The sequence below is a fragment of the Protopterus annectens genome, chromosome 1.part1 (genome assembly GCF_019279795.1).
Source record: "Protopterus annectens isolate FY-2018-M chromosome 1.part1, PAN1.0, whole genome shotgun sequence".
NCBI lineage: Eukaryota > Metazoa > Chordata > Ceratodontiformes > Protopteridae > Protopterus > Protopterus annectens.
The window spans coordinates 967,012,782-967,033,636 of NC_056726.1; the positions used below are offsets into that span (position 1 = coordinate 967,012,782).

The following is a 20,855-nucleotide window of genomic DNA, read 5'->3' on the forward strand; positions in this document are numbered from 1 at the left end:
AGCTGGTGAATCTGGGAATCTTGAGGCAATGTTACAACTGCCTCATGTACACAGACAACCCTCTCCTCCTCCCAACAAATTCCAACCCATGTGAGAGATGCAACCATATAGCCAAACTGGAGGCTAAGCTCTCTCAACTCAGTACTGGCATAACCAGTCAGGAGGAGAAGGAAACCACACTTAGTACAATTCCAGTCTCACATAGACCTACCACGACAGCAGACCAAACACATAATCACACAAAAACATACTCGGAGGCTCTAAATAAAGATCTGCCTAAGCAGCGGAGACCTCCAAAGCAGACACCCAAGCAACCACTACCCCAAAACAAAACACGTGCAACACATATGTCACAAAGCCAGTGTGCCGAACAGTCACAGCCCTTAAGACTAAACAACACACCTGATACACTTGTAATAGGTGACTCTATTGTCAGGCACACTGACGTCCCGCTCACCAGGCTGAACAAGGAGAGGGTCACGGTGAGCAGCCTGTCGGGCGCTAGGATCCGCCACATAACACAAGCACTCAGGTCACTCCAAGGCAAGTACAAATATGACTCAGTCATTGTCCATGCTGGTGTGAATGACCTGAGGCGTACCTCCCTGGACTACATGAAAAGAGACATAAAGGAGCTCTCTGAGCATGTAGCCCAGGCCGGTATGACCCTGACCTTGAGTAGCATCTTACCCTCACCAAGAATGATGCCACAATATGAAGACAAGATGATCAATTTCAACAATTGACTTAAGTACTGGTGTCATTCAAAGGGGATCCAATGCCTGTCAGCTTGGGATGATATGCTCGACAAGCCACGATGCTTCGCTAGGGACGGCTTGCACCTGTCACCCCTGGGCTTTCGGATATTGGCAAAGGCTCTTGCTACCCCCATAGTGCCTTTTTTAGGCAAGGCTCAAAAGACAAACCCACCTCCATAGGTATCACAAGGGATAAGAAACTAAGAGTAATGCTACTCAACGCCAGAAGTCTAAACCTCAAGATGCATGCACTCGAAACTCTCCTTAGCATGGAGAACATCGATATCTGTGCAGTAACAGAAACCTGGTTCAGAGCTCCCGAGAGCACCCCAGCACTAGCAGAGGTTATACCTCATACCATGCTTTTCGGCCCCAAAACTTGGATCGAACCACAAAAGGAGGGGGAGTATCGATATTCATCAAAGATACCCACACCTCCAGGTTGGTGGCAAAGCACGAAGCATCAGAGACTATCCATGTGCAACTAACAGTGGGTAAAACTGCCTTCCAGTTTATAGCCTGCTACAGACCACCCTCCCAAACCCAGGAACCCCACTTGGCCTTCCTGAGAACACTGGAAAATATGAAGGTCTCTCCAAACACCATTATATTGGGCGACTTCAACTACCCAAACATAGACTGGGAGCATTACTCTAGCTCCAACACCCTAGCCCAAAGATTCCTAGAATTTATAAACTCAAATGCTATGGAACAACTTGTTAACACTCCCACAAGAGGGGAAAACATACTGGACCTGATCATCACCAACATGGGGACACTATGCTCCAGACCAGAAGTGTATCCCTCACTTGTAAGATCAGACCATAAACTAATCTCACTGGATATTCACATCCCGACCCCACCCCCTGCCCAGAAAACCACAGTGAAAAACTTCTCTAAAGCAAATTTCACACTCCTCAAAACGGAGGTGGAATCCTTCAAAGCCCCCGGGCCTGTGGAAAATACAGCCCAGACCGCAGATTATAAACGCATTCTATGAACACCTTCAGGAATGCATGGATCATGCGATCCCAAATAAAACCAAGACCCAATCCTCCAAAGGCAGACGTCCTGTCTGGTGGACCCCAGCCATAAACAAACTATACAATAGAAGGAGGAAGCTACTAAATGATAGAGCAAAATCCCAAAAAGGGAAGGCATCACTGATCAGTATTAGCAAAAAACTACGGGCACTCATAAAATTGTCTAAGGCCAGCTTTGAGAGAAAAATTGCACAGGACACTAAGGATAATCACAAGGCTTTCTTTAGTTATGTTAGGAACCTGGGTGGTAATTCCCAGATATGCTCAGAATTAGTCCAAAATGACAAAAAATACACTGAACCCACAGACATTGCCAACATCCTAGCTGACAGGTTCAGCGCAAACTCCCCCCCCCTCTCCCCACCAAAAGGGCAAATATCTGTCCCAGCAGAGTGCTGCCCCCCTGACATCTCAGATGCTCAGGTAAGAGCCGCCCTCTCCAAAGCAAAAAACACAGCATCAATGGGACCAGACGGTGTCCCGGGCTGCATCCTACATGAACTCCAAGAAGAGCTAAACCCAAACATAAAACTGCTGTTCAATCTCAGCCTTACTACAGGATGTGTGCCCAAAGAGTGGCGTACAGCAACAGTGGTCCCTCTCCATAAAGGTGTTGCCTCAACGGATCCTGGAAACTATCGCCCCATAAGCCTGACTAGCTTGGTCTGCAAAGCTATGGAAAGGATCATCATGGACCTCATAAATAAAGATATTGGGGACCTACAGACACTGGATCCTACCCAGTTCGGCTTTGTTAAGGGCAGATCCTGCCTCTTAAACCTGGTTGATTTCTTTGAAACAGTCACCAAGGCCATTGACGAGGGGAAGGTGGTTTACACAGCCTACCTGGACCTCACAAAAGCCTTCGATACAATACCCACTCGGGCATTATAGATAAGCTCACCAGCTTAAATATAAACCCCTATGTCACTAGATGGATTGCAAACTGGCTCAAGGACGGAACCCACATGGTTAGAATTGCTGGAGCCATGTCAGACTCCAAACCAGTTACAAGTGGTGTCCCACAAGGCTCAGTCCTGGGACCTCTCTTGTTAGGTATATATTTCTCGGAGGTACAGGCCAACACGGAAGGACTGTGGCTGACCAAGTTCACAGATGACTGTAAACTGGGCTCCATAATCGACTCTCCAACCGACACAAGCATCCTCCAAAAGATCCTCATAGAAACAGACAACTGGTGCCAGAGCCATGGCCTCAAGCTAAATGCCAAAAAGTGTATAGTCATCCCCTTTGGCAAAAACAAAGTGCCCACAAATTACCACATAGGTGGTAATCCATTAAGTACAGAAGAAGTAATTAGGGACCTGGGGACCCAAGTTGATAGCAGTCTCTCATTTGACAACCACGTGGCCAAAGTGGTTAGAAAAACATTTTATATAGCCCACCTAATCATGAAGGGATTCACATCTAGATCAGGGGAGGTCATCGTGCCTCTTTACTCATCTTTCATCAGGCCCGTAATTGAGTACAATGCCCCTTTTTGGATGTACCTTACCAGACACCTGCAGCAACTGGAAAGACCCCAAAAGTACCTCACCAAGAGGATCAAAGGGCTCAAACAGATGCCATATGCTGCCCGGTTAAAGAAACTCCAGCTCTACTCAGTGGCATACCGCCTGTTCAGAGGCGATCTGTGCCTGACGTATAAAGCCATGTCCAACCCGAAATTAATGGACATGCTGCACCTCAGAAAATCCAAATCCCTTCGAGCTACGCGCTCGAGAGACTTGAACCTCAGCACTGAAATAAATAGGACATGCTGGAGGGACAGATTCATAACCCAGAGGCTCCCTTCACTCTGGAATAAAATCCCAGTCCAGGTTAGGCAGAGTCATTCATTGACTCTATTCAAGAGGAATCTTGATGAGTGGATGGGAGATCGTAGGTTTACCCCGGGTATCACTTCTGTGTCACTGTTAGACAGAGGCACAGTATACTAACCTCGAAAAAGGGCATAGCAAAATAAATTTAAAATGGGTGGCGAAAGCCAAACACATTCTGGCTAGGCTTATAAATGCCCTAGGGCAGATAGCCTAGTATGAACCTATGAACCTATATGTTAGTAAGGGAGTGTGGGGGTGCTTCTCACTGCACATGCTTGGAACATGCTGAAGGGATTGGCATACAGTGGCCTGTCTGAATGCTATCCATGCCTCTCTGTGTGATATAATCAAATCCCAGCCTGCCCTAGAAGTTGCCCCTTCAATGCGAGCCGTACCATGGTAGACTGGGTTGCAGTACACTGTTGGATTGTTTATCTTTTATTTTATGTTATAATGAAGTCTAACATGATTAGTCAAGACTGTGGTGTGCGTGCATGCATGCACGTGTGTGTGTGCGAGAAACTCTACTTGGGGTAGAACTCAAATTAATCTCTCCTGGAACTTCCCTGTCATTTGCTGAACAAATGCTAATTAAACTGTTCCCATGTTCGTGTAGTTTTGTGCATTTTATCAGAAGCTGCCCCCACAGTGAACTGTTTTGATTACCTTTTCACTGAGGCCATGGGACTTGACATGGTGCAGAAATGGCTGGAGAGATGTAGGCATCAGGGCAGATCTTTATAACCTTATCATGTCATTCATTGCATTTCCTCTCCTTATTTGTACATTGTTACCACATTATCAGTACATGAATTATTTTGTCTTGTCTTTTAGGGTGGAAGGTTTGCCATCCGTTACAGCTCTGAAGTTTAATGGCACTTTGCAAATGGCAGTTGGCACCAGCACTGGACAGGTAGGTTTACGTTGTGCAGAAAAATTCAAACCACTGATCTGTGCGGGCGATAAACTAATAGCAAACTTTGCTTATTAGTTGACATTTATTTGTGTAACCATTTGAAATGTTGAGACTCACTAGAGTGAGTCCCGAAACTGAATGGCAGAAAGATCGGACTTACAATATGCTATGTCCAAGATTCCACTTCTTGGAATATTCCCTTTTCTCCAAGGTATGGTGATCTGAGTTGGTATATATAAGTTTGGGGGTGGGATGGGGCTAACCCCCCTGCAAAAAGAAGTTTAAAGAGCGATTTTCAAGATTTGCTCTTCTCCTTTTTCTTCAGTCTTTTATTTTTTTTTTTTTTTGGCTTATTGGCACTTGGTATTTCAAGTGCTGTTATTCAATAGGGAGCCATGTATTTGCTCAGAAAATCATTGTATGCCTCTGACTTATAAAATTACTTGCACTATAAAGAAATCCTACACACTTGTGTGTGTATAGAATTTATGAAGTAACATATTTGTTGCCATAGAAAAGTATAGTGTTAACTAGTATTTTACAGTGTATTCATTGACTTCATTATCAAATGTCCTATCTGCGTGAAAATGAGTGTGTTGTGCCTTGGTTTGTAAGGTGCACTGAAAGGAAATCCTTCACATGTGTGTATAGAATTTATGTGGTAACATATTTGTTGCTACAGAAAAGTAATGTTAGCTAGCATTTTCCCATATTCATTAACTTATGTATCAAATGTTCTGTTTGTGTGAAAATTAGTGTATTGAGCCTTGGTTATGAGGGGAGAATTATGCCAAGTTTTATGCAAATGAAATGTAATGTTTCTGTGATAGATAGCATTGAAAAATATTGTGGCAGAACATGGCTTCTTATTATCTTGCATAGTTAAAAAAATACAGGTATGCGCAGCTTAATATCTCGGATAGGTTTTATGCCACAGAACATTAAGTAGTGTGGATGTTAAGCGAACGGCCAGTACTTTGCATTGTCCTTCGCTTAACGTCCATCTGTGTAACGGCCGATCGCATTTACATCCACTTAGTACAGTATGGCTGTAAATGTAGTCGGATGTTGTGCAGAAGAATGTTAAGTGGCAAGCACCTGTAATACTTTTGCTTGTATTGAAAAGGGCAAGCATGACTGAAACTTCAGTTCTTTTTTAACCTTTCTTCTGAATCCAGTGAGGCAGCTTTTTTGTAAGAAGTGATTTATTGGATCAGAAAATATAGGAATTTTACTGAGTAAATATGTTCATTCATCTTATGTGGGGACAGCTAACTCAATAAGTAGAATTTTTTTCATCCCATCCTTCTGCTGTACATCTTTGCAGCTGTCTTTAAAGGGAGAAGTCACAAAATGCATCAGTGCAAAGGGAAAAAAAAACATTATCATTCTTTTCCCTTCCATTCCCTTTGAGATCAGCAAGCCCCTATCCTTCTTACTGGCCCATTCATTCCTCATTACTCCCCAACCTATACTACTGGGATATGAAGATAAGAGCTGTAGATTGCATCATTCATCCAGTAGAGGTTAGGAATCTATTTTTATATGCTTTTAACATCTTCTCATCCTCTTCCCCCCCTGCACAGCTACTGACAAGAAAAATAGTGCAGTGCTCACTCTGATGAACTCACTATGAGTATATGCTACCACATACTCTTGCATTTCTAATTAAAGCAAACATACTGTCTTCAGCAGACTTGCATTTCCCATGACCCAGGTTCCAAGATCTCCAGTTCCTGGCCTTACCCCCCCCCCTTTGTGACAGGACTCTGCTTAGAGCCCTTGTTAATGGATGGAAAAGTTGGCTTAGAGGATTAAGGAACTGTTAACCTGCTGTTTCCTGTGGTCTGCTGGTGCAAGGTTTGAATCCTTCAGACTCCATTGCCTGTGTGACTCTGACCAAGTTACTTAACCTGACACTATTCCTAAACTGAGACTCAAAAAGGTCCATGGAGGTCAATGGTTGATGCTGGAAAACACATACAAATAAATAAATAAGTATTAATTATTCACTCACTCCCATCCGTCCTCATCAGGGTCCTTCAAGGCAAAACTACCAACTGAATATAGGTTATGTGGAGTTGTAGTTAGGCTCCATCTTTCTATCAATGACCTGAGTAGCGAAAGCATTTTTTTCCCGGTAAGCTCCTCTTGTTTCTTCCTGTTTGCCTAAATGGTGATTAAGGAATGGTTGCATATTGGTCATTGTATGGTGATGCAGCCTGCTTCTGTAAGCAGCAGAAAACTTGTTCTCCCCCCCCCATCATGTTAGCAGACAGGTCACCAGCAGGATACTTCAGGGCTACAATCTGGGAGCGCTCCTATTTGGCATCTGCTTCTCGTAGGTAAAGGCTAATGTCAAGGGCTTTTGGCTGACCAAGTTCACAAATGACTACAAATTGGGAGCTATCATAGATTCCTCCATGACACCAACATCTTACAAGAGGGTCTAATGCAAACAAATGACTGGTGCCAAATTCACAGATTAAAACTCAATGCCAAGAAATGCATTATAGTGCCTTTTGGAAAACCTGCCACCCAGGCTAATTATGCCATCGATAAGACGTCACTAAGAGTTGACCCGGTAGTCAGGGATCTGGAAACATAATCTAGATCTCTCTCATCTGAATACTTTGAGGCTAAACAATTCCTTAAAGGCATCCTTCATATTAGACCTCCCAGGAAGCCTGTTCCTCCTCCCTGGGATCTTAATTTTATTTTGTACAAATTGACTCTGGCTCCCTTAGAGCCTGCTGCTTTAGCTTCCTTGCAACATTGTTTTTGGAAGACTGTTCTCTTGTTGACCCTTACTTGTGCCAGACGCATGTCTGAGCTTCAAGCCCTTATGGCTTGTCTTCCTTTTTCTGCTGTTTCATAAGGACAGGGTGTCTTTGCATACTAATCCTTCCTTTATGCCCATGTTGGTTAATGGGTAATCACTTAATCAGTCTGTTCATTTGCCTACTTTTTTCACCTCTCTGCAGTCTGCCAGTAACCTGGACATTGACCAATATGTGGCCAAAATAGTAAGAAAATCATTCTGCCACCCAAATTAGAAGAAAGGGCATGGCATCCAGATCCAAGGAAGTCATAGTGCCACTTTATTCAGCCCTTATCAAGCCCATTAATGAGTGTAATGCACCTTTGGCTTGCACCTGAGCATGCATACACAGTTAGAAATCCCACAAAGATTCCTTAGCAGGAGAATCCAGGGTATAGACACATTGGCCTATAAAGATCGCCTTAAAGCCCCTTCTCTATATTCTGACTCCTACAGGTTACTGAGAGGCGATCTATGCCTGGCGTACAAGGCATCCTCAGATCCTGCTCTGATGGACCTTTTGCACATCCGCAAAATGAACAACATCAAAACCACTGGATCCAAGGATTTAAATTTTACTTGTGACATAAATAAGACATGCTGGCGAAACAGATACATGTCTCAGAGGATCCCATTCTCTGGAACAGGTTCCCCATCCATGTGAAGCAGAGTCCATCCCTAACCCTAAATAGGCGTAACCTTGACCAGTGGATGGGAAATCATAAATGCAGCCCAGGTCTGGCTCCTATATCTCTGATAGACAGGGGCAGATAGTAATGCCCAGACTAACGTACCCCCCTAACCTAACTTCTAGAAACTTTTTAACTAACAAACCACTTCTTAATAAACATCCAGGATATATATAGAGGGGTCTATATCATAACATCGGAGTTCTCTAAAATCGAGTGTTGTTATATCGAACCCTAAACACCGAAGTGTGAAAACATCGAACAGTCAGAATAGTGAATTTTTTCCCAGGGAGAAAATTTGCTATTCCGAGAAACATACACACAGCGCAAACACACGCAAAAACAGCCATCCACACACATACACTTAAAATCCTACACCTAAACTAAACTTTACATACAGTACTAGCTATCCACTTACCTTAACCCAACCCTTACCCTAAGGTCCGTTACTATCGCACACTCACCTCACCCGCGCCCTAACCCTAACTCACCTAACCCGCCCCCTAACCTACACATAATCTCACACTTACCTGACCGGTGCCCTAACCCTAACTCATCTAACCCACCCCCTAACCTACACACAATCGCACACTTACCTGAACCCGCACCCTAACACTAACGTCCACACAACCGCACAATTACCTGACCCGCTCCCTAACCCTAACTCACCTAACCCGCCCCCTAACCCACACACAATCGCACACTTACCTGAACCCGACCCTTAACGCTCCAACATATCGAATTCTGAAAACAGCAAAGCCACAGCAACGGCCCACCGAATTCTTTCCCTGGGAAAGAATTCAATGTCCTGCACCTTTGCTGTTTTCAGCATTCGACATTACGGTTCGATATTATAACATTCAATGTTAGAGAACTTCGATGATGTAATATAGACCCATATAGAGATACCATTGGGTTGGATTGTACAGCCAGGCTTATAAAGGCCCTGGTAGTCATTAGCTTAGTATATACCTATAAACTGATGTTCTTCCATAAACTGGTTGCAGTATTTATTACACTTGGGATTCCCTGCTGTGGGTAGTCCAACATCTGGCCAGTATACAAAAGCCTGCTGTTGCTTTAAGGTATGCCAAATGTCACACATATGCTCCTTGTGTAGCGTAGGGCATAAAAGTGACATCCTTACATACCATCTTCAGAACTTGAGTCTGAACTGATCTCTTGATTGTTGGTCTGAACTCCTTCATCTTTCCCACCAGCTTGAATACATTTTTCTTGCAGGTTTGCGTGCCTGTGTCTTGTTTGCTGGTACTGAGCCATTGCAGATAAGTACACTGTTGAGGTTTTTTTTTTCTTGGCTTTTTTGTTGCTTCTGGAGGTGAAAGGTGAATGCCAGTGGGGAAGACAGATTCCACATAAAGGCCGCCATGATAAGTGTTTATGCCTAGGAGCCTCTCATGATCATACAACCTGCTCTGTGTGTCAGGCTTTCATACCAAAGACCTCGCATAGTAGGCTTTTCTTCCCTTGCTTTGCATCTTGAGAATCAGTGCCTTAAACTTCTCACTAAGAATACCATGCAAGGCTCTTTCCACCCTGAAGGTCACCCATTAGGGAAGAAGAAGGCTAAGAAACTAAGACTGGAATCTTCCGCTGTCCAGCCTCCACTGGGTATTTCTCCCAAGGCCAGTGAGAAGCTGGATGCTCGCCCAGCTTAGTTGTCAGACTCCTCTTCCGCGACCGGGTTGGTGGCCGGTGAGGATCCAGATTGCAGCATGTCCGATGAAGCTTTGCAGGTGTCCATTTCTGAAGTTCAGGGAGAAACGCAGTTTATTATTTCTGAGGGGCCTAGAGGTGTTCTGCAGATTTTAGTTAGCGAAGAAGTTCCTACTACTGTTATTGAGTGCCATCCTTGGTCAGAGCCTTCTAAATTTTATAGGGCAGACATTCCTTTAAAGAAGAAGCAAAAAAAACTGAACATGCTTCTGCTCCTAGAGATCCAGAGAGTGGGTGGTAGGCTCCTCCTGCTAAGGCTATTGAGACTTCAGGGACTCAGAGGTCTTCCTTTCCTGATAAACCAGGTGCTGTATGACTATCCATCTCTTCTCGGCCACATTCCTTTTTCTCTTTGCCTTTCTCTTTCAGTTTGGCTTCAGATTACTCAGGATTCTTGTGTTCTGTCCATTATTCACTAGGGATATTTCATGGTGTGGAAATCCTGTCCCCCTTTTATGGGCATTCCTCAGTCTCATCAGGAACAACTATTTTTTCCCCCAGAGGTTCTGTGAGACCTTTTGACGCAGGGTACTATTCAAGAGGCACCTGTGTCCCAAAGGAGGATGGGTTTTACTCCAGAATGTGTCTAGTGCCCAGAAAAGAGGGTCCTTGGAGACAAGCTCTAGATCTCTCTCATCTGAATACTTTGAGGCTAAACAATTCCTTAAAGGCATCCTTCATATTAGATCACCCAGGAAGCCCGTTCCTCCTCCCTGGGATCTTAATTTGGTTTTGTACAAGTTGACTCAGGCTCCCTTAGAGCCTGCTGCTTCAGCGTCCTTGCAACATTGTTTTTGGAAGACTGTTCTTTTGTTGGTCCTTACTTGTGCCAGACGCATGTCTGAGCTTCAAACCCTTATGGCTTGTCTTCCTTTTTCTGCTATTTCATAAGGACAGGGTGTCTTTGCATACTAATCATTCCTTTATTCCCATGGTGGTTAATGAGTTATCACTTAATCAGTCTATTCATTTGCCTACTTTTTTCACCTGTCTGCAATCTGTCAGTCAGCAGGTGCTACATACTTTGGATGTGCATAAACAACTCAGATTTTATTTGGATAAGACTAAGTCTGTTAGAAAATCTGATCAGTTGTTTGTTTCTTTTCATCCTAGGTCCCTAGGATTACCTGTATCCATGCAAACTATTTTGTCTTGGAACTCAAAGGCTATTTTTTTCTTATACTTTTCATGGTAAGAGCCTTCCTTCTTCTGTAAAGGTTCATTCTTCTAGAGTTGTGGCTTCTTCTTGTGCTTTTTTTCAAGGGGTTGGATACTAATTCTGTTCTTGAAGCAGCTACCTGGACTTCTGTGCATACTTTTACCAAGCACGGCAAGTCGGATGGAATCTCCAGAGCTACTGCTGGTTGTGCTTAGGGCCATTTTCATGGTTTTCTGGAGGGCTGTACTGGTCCTTCTTCCTCCCAAGTTTCCTCTTGAGCTTTGACACTCCCCCAGGTATAAGGAGTACTGCATCCAGTGAATGGAAGAACAAGTGCATTTTTGTAAAATCTTACCAGAACAGTAGATGTCCCTTCCTTCACTGTTGCAGTATTCACTCCCTCCCTCCTTCCCTTAGTCCATTTCCTTCCTGGATATACTGGTTACCTCTTAGTTTTCCTTGGATTGGTGTTCCTACTGGGGCAATCAGTTCTGAGTGTGGTATGTCTGGACGTCACCCTTATGCCCTACACTGCGCAAGGAGGATACATGTGACATTTGGCATACCTTAAAACACTAGACTTGTATAATGGCCGGACGTCTGGCTACCCAAGGCAGAGAATCCTAAGTGTAAGGAATACTGTAGCAGTGAAGGAAAGGACATTTACTGTCATGGGTAAGATTTTACACAAGTGTACTTTTTAAATTTTCTAAATTTTGTAGAATATCTTAGCAGTTGCCATGGGTTTCAGGATCTAGCATTCCTCTATCTCTAACCCAACTGTGTACTTATCCATTACCTTGCTTTTTAATTCCTTCAACCTCTGACTGCCCTGCTGATCAATCTTTTGTCGTGTGTAGGTTGGTAGGTAAATATATGTCAGTCTACAGACCATTTCAAACCTAACCAATAAACTGTATTCAGAAGATCCCTACAGCCTTGAAGAGAGAGAGAGAGAGAAAACACTTGTATTTATTTATTTTTTATTTTATTTGTTAACAGGGTTGGTCCAACTGAGTGGCCCATTTTCAGTGGAGACCCGAGGAGAAAAGCTCCAATTACAAATTACAGTCATACAAAAAAGAAATTACATCTCAAGAAGAGTTTATACAACAAAAGATAAAAACACAATTAAATTGTTTTGTACAGGTCTTTGTAAAAATGACAGAATGTACAGTATCAACATAATAGTGAGGAAGCTAGGAGAAAAACAAAGGAATTATTTACACATAGATGGACCTGGAGAAGTTTTTCACAGAGTGAGAAGAAAGAGATAGGATGGTGAGTAAAAGGAAGAGGATTTAGGAATCAGTTTGGAGATTGACTTGTCAAGGATTTAAACAGGACTTCTCACACCCAGCATGAGAACCCTACCTCTAGACTAACAAGTCTTGCCTCCCTAACAGTAAAATTAATGTGGGAGTGGTTTTCCCAGAATCTCAAAGCATTTTTTATTTTTTGTCCTGATTTCCACTGCTGTTCATTACAGACATTCCTAGTGTCTCTTCTTAATCCTATTGTGTCTGTAGTGAGTGAAAAAAAGGTAGCAAAGAATTTTGTCAGTTTTCACCTTCGTTCCAAATGCAGACTAGCAAAGTAGCAGTCGCCTGTTTGAATCAAGCTACCAAACCTCAATAAAATTGCTGTCTTACTGTCTTCTCAATTCAAGTGCTTTTTTGCAGAGCTGCATCATTAAGCTTCAGTATTGTTCAGGCTCCAATGGACCCTGAAAACCCATCCCCTTCCCTGATAAGCAGTCCGTTTTGAAGTATACTGATTACTGCTGTCTCTTTTTTACCACCATGTAGCCAATCATCTTTTTTACCACCATGTAGCCAATCATCCATTGAAAAAAAATCTGTCTCCTTTTATATTTGTACCTTGACCCACATGGTTGTCTTTTCATACTTTCAGCTAACATTGTTGATTGGATAATGAGTCCTAGATTTGGGCATCCGTTCGATCATTATTGCTATAGGAGTCATCCTTATGTGCTTTTCACCTTGTGGCCCTCATCTGAGCTCCACGGAGGTCATTGGGGTGCTTGAGATTCTTCCCATTTGTGCACCCAGTAAGTAAGTTTCCTGATATTAGGAATGACATACATGTATTAATCACACAGGTTAATTTGTGAGATTTGCTTTGATAGTGGGTGCTGATTACTCGCTAACTATTCCCCTATGTTTGGATGGTCCTTTTATCTACTGGTTGCTGGTTCATTTTAAGTCAGACAGATACGTATTTGTATATCATTGTACTGTTTTTTTTCATAATTCATTTTCCTCTGTGACTGGATGTGCTGGGAAGAGTGAAGTCATGGATGGATGGGCTAAGAAAAAGTTTTCCTAGTCCAGCACATGCTGGCAGGAGGCACCTCTTTTCTTGAGTGTGTCAGCCTTTTGACTTGATTTGGTTCGAGTTAGATTGCAATAATTGCTCTGAGGTTATTAGCTTGATCTCATGGATGAATCATTCAGCTTGTGGTTGTGGCACTGAGCCAACCAAGGTGGCAAATTCATGCCTAGAGTCCTGGGCTCAGTTGTTCTTAAAGGAAAACTCCACCCTAGAACTAAAGAAACATCTAATTTTTCACTCTATCTTTGTTTCCTGGCCTGTTTTAACACCTCAAAATCACTCAAGTGCTTTATTTGTAATTTTCTTTTGTAGTCCAAGAGGAATTGATTCTGCAAGGGTATTTCAGTACAGTGACTATTTTAATACCTGCAGTAGTGTGGGGGGAGGGTACTGTCACTTCCTGTTGGACTACAAAAGAAAACCCTGAGCAAAGGTGTGTGATTTAGCTATTTTTTGTGGCTGTAGTTGGATAACTTCTCAATATAGTGTAAAACAAGCTCTGAGCCAAACATAAATGAGGGTGATTAGACAGAAAAGAAGCAGTCCTTTTACAGAAGGTAAAGAAAATAACAGTGATATCATGAGAAGGTTGAGGGAGAACATGATCATGTAGATACATCAAGCCCCATTGGTAGCCATGATGTGGAAAACAGGTTAAAAGTACAGATAATGCACTTGAGAGTGATTTGGAGGTGTTAAAATAGGTTAGGAAACAGAGTGAAAAAAAAAATGATTTTTTTGGTTCTAGGATGGAGCTTTCCTTTGAGTGCTGGATATTAACTGAGATCTGCATTGCTTCCATCTAATCATATCCGAGTGACACTTCCAGGTGCATCTGCAGTTAACTCCTATTGACGCCTCTAGGTGTCAAATATTGCTTGCTCATATTTGCATCAATAATGGCCCGTTTCAGGTAGAGGACCTAGTCTGTCCCTTCCTTCCCTGTGTTTCAAACTTTCCGGTCTAAAACCGTTTAAATTAGAGGTTTTAGTCCTAACCCCTCTATTGTGTGTGTCAGAGGATCGTTTGTTAGAGTTTTTTTGTCAGTGGTAGTTTTTTTTCCCACCATAAGTGTGGTGTAAGTTTGAGACTGTTTTTTCCAGTTGATACCGTATTGTGATTTTTTTGTCTTGATGATTGGTGGTAGTTGGTTACGATGTCTAAAGATTCTAAGGAGCACAAGCCCTCGGGCTTCAAGAAATGCTCAAAGTGTAGCTATAAAACGTCCATTACCGATGGACATTCTGTATGTGTATATTGTCTGGGAGCAATCCATCTGCAGGAGTCTTGCAGCTTCTGTCATGCATTTAGTCCTAGGGTCCTTCAGGAAAGAAAGAATAAGTTGATTCTAAAGGGACTTCTGAAACCTTCCTTCGAAGAGGGTCTGGAATCTGCTTCCAGCTCTAAAGTTAAAACCGCAAAATCAAAAAAGAGGTCTCCGGCTCCTTCAGTCTCCTCGGAGCCACCGGAGAAAATAACTAAATCAGCTTCGATATCCTCGGCTCCACCGTCCTTGGGGCCGCAAGAAGTGTCAGTGGTGATGGAACTGGCGTCGGCTCCAATCATTTTGGAACCTATTCGGAGCCGAACGCCTAGTATTAGACAAGTATCACCTGAGAGGAGATCTCGATCTCCCTCCCTGTCCTCCAAATCCTCCAGGACATTATCGGATGTGGACGTCGATAGAGTGGTGCAGAGACTCCTTCAGTCACCGGTCTTGGCAAAATTTTTCTTGGCTCCTTCCCAGTCGGCTCCGGAGCCCATCCTGCAACCTACTAAGATACTTCCTCCTCCGATCGCATCCCAGCCTTTGGAGCCAGAGTGCTCGGCTCCGTGTGATGTCTCCAGGTCGGTTCCTATGGCCCCTCCTGGCTTATCGGTGCTGACGTCCGCTCCGACCCCATCGGCGCTGTCCACGGGATTCTTCAGTCAGACCCGAGGGAGAGGCTTCGGGACATCTCTTGGTTCCTAGTCTCCCTCTCGGTGCTTCGGCTCGGTGAAGTCCGACTCCTGTTGTGGCTTCGGAGGCTGGTCACTCCTCGGACTCAGGGGGACCAGCCTTTAAGGCCATGTGGAGTGCGCTGGCTAGATTGTCAGTGACGTCATGTGGGTCGGTCATTCTGTCCCCTACCACTCCGGTGCGGGTCTCTGATCACCACCTATCTTTAGACAGCAGAGCCCCAAGGCCTCAGGGTTCCCCCATGAGTGGTCCCCAAGTTTCTGAGGGCCCCTCAGAGTGCTTGCCTGAGGAGCCCCCTAGAAAGAAAATGTGCAAGAGGAAGCACATAGACTCCCAGGATGAGTCTTTCACCTCAGAAACTGACCTCGAGGAATCGGAGGGGTCCCCCAAGTCATCCTCCGAGGATGTTTCTTTCTCTGACATCTTAGAGATCTTGAAACAAAGAGGTGACTGACCGTCCAAAGCCCCCTCCGAGGAGGAGTCGGTCTTCCTGAAGGCCTTCAGTGCTCAGCCCTCCGCCTGCTGGGTGTCTCCACCCTTCGACGAGCTCCTGGATTTGATTTGTCGAAGGGTGTGGGAGAACCCTGACTCTGTGGAACCACTCCCCAAGAGACCCAATAAATTTCTGTCTGCTCCCCCGGGTAAGGAATTTCTGTCCAAGGGAGTCCCTGTGGATGCCATGGTGGTGGCAGCGGCCACTCAGAAGGAATTAACCGAGACTTCTTCCACCGTCCATCTTCCTAACAAGGAGTCTAGAACCATGGACCGGTACGGGAAGCGTACCCTCTCTTCAGCGACCTGTACCCTTACGGTCACTGAACTATTTATCTCACTTTACATGGCTCCAGAGAGATCTCCTCCAAGAGCTTGGAGATACTCTCACGGGTAACATTTCTGAGGCGGTGACCCAGACGATTAACGCCCAGATGTCTACCCTCAATTCCATCGTTAACTCCTCCATGAGGTTGATTTCATATGCAGCCGAGGGAGCGAGTAGGGCAGCAAGCTCAGGAGTCGCCCTTAGGAGACCGGCCTGGATGCGCCTTTGTCATTTCGCGGAGGCTTTCAAGTCTTCATTCACCGACGCCCCCTTTGATGGTTCCTCTTTGTTTGGAACCAAGGTGAAAGACACCCTCACCAGGTGGGAGCAGGAGGGAAAAACTCTTGTCTGCTGTAGGGGTCCATTTTTCCCTTCCCTCTAGGCCTTATCTCAATGCCCAGAGGGGTGGAAAAATGTGGTTCAAGAAATCACAGAGGTTTTTTCCCGGTGCACAAGGTGTGCCCCCCCCCCCTCCAGAGGCAGAGGAGGGGGGGTTATTCAGGGAGACACCGCCCTAGAGGCAGAGGAGGTCCTCGCAACTCTGGAGATCGCGATTCCTTTCGTAGTTCTCCCTACCGTCGCTCCTAATGGGAGGCCCAACTGTGCTTTTCCAGAGCCAGTCGGGGGTCGAATATAGTTATACCCGGAGGCCTGGCAAGACATCACCCAGGACCAATGGGTTTTACGAATAATTTCCGGAGGTTATGTCATTCCCTTTTCGTCAGACCCCCCCCCCCCCTCCAGTCAGAAAAACCCAGGATGTTCCACCCAGTCAAAGGGATTACGCAGCTTCAGAAGTTTCAAAGCTGCAGGAAAAAGGAGCCATCCAACATGTCCCCTCAGACCAGATTGGATTAGGGACTTACTCAAGATTCTTTTTGATGCCGAAAAGAACAGGGGACCTGAGACCCATATTAGATCTCAGCCGATTGAACAACCATGTACAGAAGTCCAAGTTCCGAATGGTCATATTGCAGTCTATTCTCCCATTGTTGGGAAAAGAAGTATGGATGTGCTCCATCGACCTCAGGGATGCTTACTACCACATCAAAATGGACAGGGCATCCAGGAGTCACCTACACTTCCGGCTGGGAGCCAGTCATTTTCAGTTTTGAGCCCTGCCCTATGGTCTCACCACAGGCCCCAGGGTGTTCACCAAATGCATGGCAGTGGTGACTGCTCACTTGAGACATCAAGGATTCCAGGTGTTTCCATATCTGGACGACTGGCTCCTCACTGCCACCACCAGGCATCTACTAATTCAGACCAGGGACGCCACTATAAATCTGTGTCAACAGTTGGGCATAACATTGAACTGGGAAAAACCTGCCTTGTTGCCCACACAGCGTGTCACTTTTATAGGTGCAGAACTAGATACCGTCCTCATGCAGGCGTTTCTACCACAGGAAAGAATCAGAGCCCTACAACAACAAGTTCACGCCCTGCTCCCTCTGAGAAGAGCGAAGGCAAGATGGGTTCTCCAACTCCTGGGGACTATGGCTGCGACGATTATGTTAGTCCCTCTAGCAAGGTTACATATGAGAATCCTTCAGTGGCTTCTCTTTGCCCAGTGGTCTCTTCAACGGCTTCCACTTTCTCGCCATATTCTACTGACGGACAGGTGCAAACAGGATCTCAGTTGGTGGCTTCGCACCAACAATCTGGACACGGGAAAGCCCTTTGTTCCGCCTCCCCCGATTGCCACGGTGACCACGGATGCCTCCCCGATGGGGTGGGGGGGCATTATCTAGGCAGGACAGTCCAAGGCACGTGGCAAGAGCATGAGATGCATTTGCATATCAATGTCCTAGAGATGAGAGCTGTGCTACTTGCGTTGCAGGCACTTCAGATCTTTCTCCCTCTCGGGACTATTGCAGTCCACTCGGACAATATGTCAGTGGTATGGTATCTGAACAAGCAGGGAGGAACCAAGTCCTATCCCCTGTGCAGAGAGGCCATAAGAGTGTGGCAGTATGCAGTGTCTTCCCAACGTTTTCCAGTGGCAATGCACATTCCGGGGAAGTCCAATGTGATCGCAGACAGGCTAAGCAGAGCTATTCTGATGCCTTACGAGTGGTCCCTGAACTGTCAAGTTGCGGAACGGATCTTCAGCAGGTGGGGTCAGCCTTGCTGCGACCTTTGTGCCAGCTCCCTCAATGCCAAATGCAGTAGCTACTTCACGTTGATCCCCCCCCAGGGACGCTCTAGTCCACGATTGGCCCTCCGGTCTACTATATGCCTTCCCTTCGGTCCCCTTGCTGTCAAAGGTTATTCAGAAAGCGCAGTCCTTGGGAAGCAGAATGACTCTGATTGCCCCACACTGGCCTCGTCAGGTTTGGTTCCCCTTTCTCCAGCCCTACCTTGTGGATGCTCCTTGGATTCTGGACCCACAACCAGACTTACTGACACATGTCAGGGCAGCTCCATCCTTCTCTGCGGACCCTCCGGTTGACAGCCTGGCTGCTCCACTTCCGTCATTAGTCAGGCTTCATAATTTCTCGCCGGAGGTAGTTCATTTTTTTATCTTCCTCTCATAAGCCCTCGACCAGGAAGATTTATTCCAGCAAATGGAAGTGATTTTCAATTTGGGCTCATACCCAAGGGATTGACCCTTACATGGCTCCAATTTCATCTGTTTTGGAGTTCTTGTCTATGCTTTTTCACCAGGGCTCAGCGGCCGCCACCATTAAAGTCCAATTGGCAGCAATTTCTACCTTTCATGTCGCTAATGAGCCTAGTCTGAGGGCACTCTGTTACTCTGTCCTCCAGTATCGGAACCTGTCATGCCTTGGGATTTAAACTTTGTTCTACAGGCTTTACTTCATCACCCTTTGTACTCGCAGCTACTTGTGATTTAAAATTCTTGACCTGGAAGACTGTCTTTTTAGTAGCTATCACATCAGCCAGACGCATTTCAGAGATTCAAGCTCTATCAATAAAACCCCCATACTTGATTTTTCATAAGGACAGGGTTTCTCTTAGACCGAACCCCTCCTTTCTTCCCAAAGTGGCGTCAATCAGTAACCTTAATCAATCCATTGAATTGCCAGTGTTTTTTCCCCAGTTCTCAAACAAGGCAGAATTCAAATTCCATCAATTGGATGTACACAGACAATTACGTTTTTATCTGCACAGAACGAAAAACCTCAGAAAATCTGATCAATTGTTTCCTTTTCGGAAAACAGAATGGGGTCTCCTGTTTCCAACGTCACTCTGTCCAGGTGGATCTCCAGCTGTATTTCCTTTGTTTATTCCTCAGGGGGTAAAGATTTACCGTTTCCGGTGAATGCTCACTCTACTTGGTCTGTATCTACATCTACAGCCTGTCAGGCCAGATTGTCTATGGATGATATTTGTGCTGCGGCTGCTTGGGCATCTCCTCACACCTTTGTTACTCATTACAAGTTGGATGTAGTATCTAAGGGCAGGTCTTCCTTTGGTTCCACAGTGCTCAGTAGTATTTTCCACTGAGCCTCCCAGGATTTAGGTGCTGGGGACGCTGTCCCACGGGTAAGAATGTAGGCGAGATTGGACTACATAACATCAAGAAGTTATGTACTCACCATAACGTTCTATGTATGTAGTCCATATCGCCTCACATTCTTACTTACCCCCCCCCTCCTTCCCCCTTCCTGGAGGATCTGGAGGTTAGGTCTGGTTTTCAGAGCTCCCTTCACACTCTTGGTTTGTTCTTCCTTTCCTTGGGTGGTGTTATGCATGGAGAATGAGTGCTGGTGTTTGCAGCAAACTAGATCTGGGGATGTAGAGCAGCCCAGCCAATAGAAATACTTCGAACTAGAAAAGTTTTGGCCGAGTCAGCTCCGAACCCACGGGTAAGAATGTGAGGCGAGATGGACTACATACATCAAACGTTATGGTGAGTACATAACTTCTTATTTGTATTGTATGTTGCTTTGTTTGGCTTATATATAATGCAAATAGTAACCCATCTTGACCTGCCTTTGTTTGTGAAGAATTATTGGACTCTTTGAACATACTGAATAAATCATTACTGTTTCTCAGTTGTTTAAGAAACCCACCTTTTTTTTAAATAAAACCAGATGACAAGTGATGTACTATATCAGTTGATACTTTGAGAGATATAGTTGTAAGAGTTGTTGTTTTGGGACAGCTGTCTTGGAATCACTTTTTTGTTTCTTCTTTCTAGCATCAGTCCAAGGATTTGTTTCTCTTTTTCTTTTAAGAGTAGGGACCATCCATTCCATTTCTTCTGGGATAGACACTATGTTGTTGTTTTTGATGAATATAGTAGCTTCTGAGTCATTAAAGGTTCTCATCTCATTGGCAAAAAGTATTTTCATCTTGACTGGAAAGGCCAGCTGTGCTATAATGTTGTTTTGTTTCAACAGTTTTATTATTGGCCAGACTTTTTTCCTTTGTTCTAGTATTCTGGAAGAATAATCATTGTCAAACCTCATCAGGCTTTGATTATATTTTAAGGGTGATTTTCCCCAAGCAGATTTTAATATTAGTTCCTTGTCCAGAAATGAAAGAAATGTTATAAGTATGGATTTAGGTTGAGTATTTGTTGAGTTAGAAGCAGGTTTCCTCAGTGCTCTATGCGCCCTTTCATTTCCAAATGAAAGTCCCTCTTTCAAGTCTAAAAATTCAGGAATCCAGGTTAAGAATGAAATAATGTCTTCGCCTTCAGTGTTTTCAGGCAGACCAAAGATCCTTATTTTTTTTCTCCTTTCCCTGTTTTCTAAGTCATCTATTTTGTTAAGCAGCCATG

At 44.6% G+C, this 20,855-nt stretch overlaps 1 protein-coding gene across 1 annotated transcript in view; it reads left to right on the plus strand.

Moving 5' to 3' along the window:
* The window catches only part of NOL10 (nucleolar protein 10), a 1,716,803-nt gene that overhangs the window by 708,165 nt on the left and 987,783 nt on the right, over positions 1 to 20,855 (plus strand). The window contains exon 10 of the mRNA XM_044079305.1: positions 4,480 to 4,558. Coding sequence (XP_043935240.1) covers positions 4,480 to 4,558 — 79 coding nt within the window. The remainder of the gene's footprint in view (positions 1 to 4,479; positions 4,559 to 20,855) is intronic.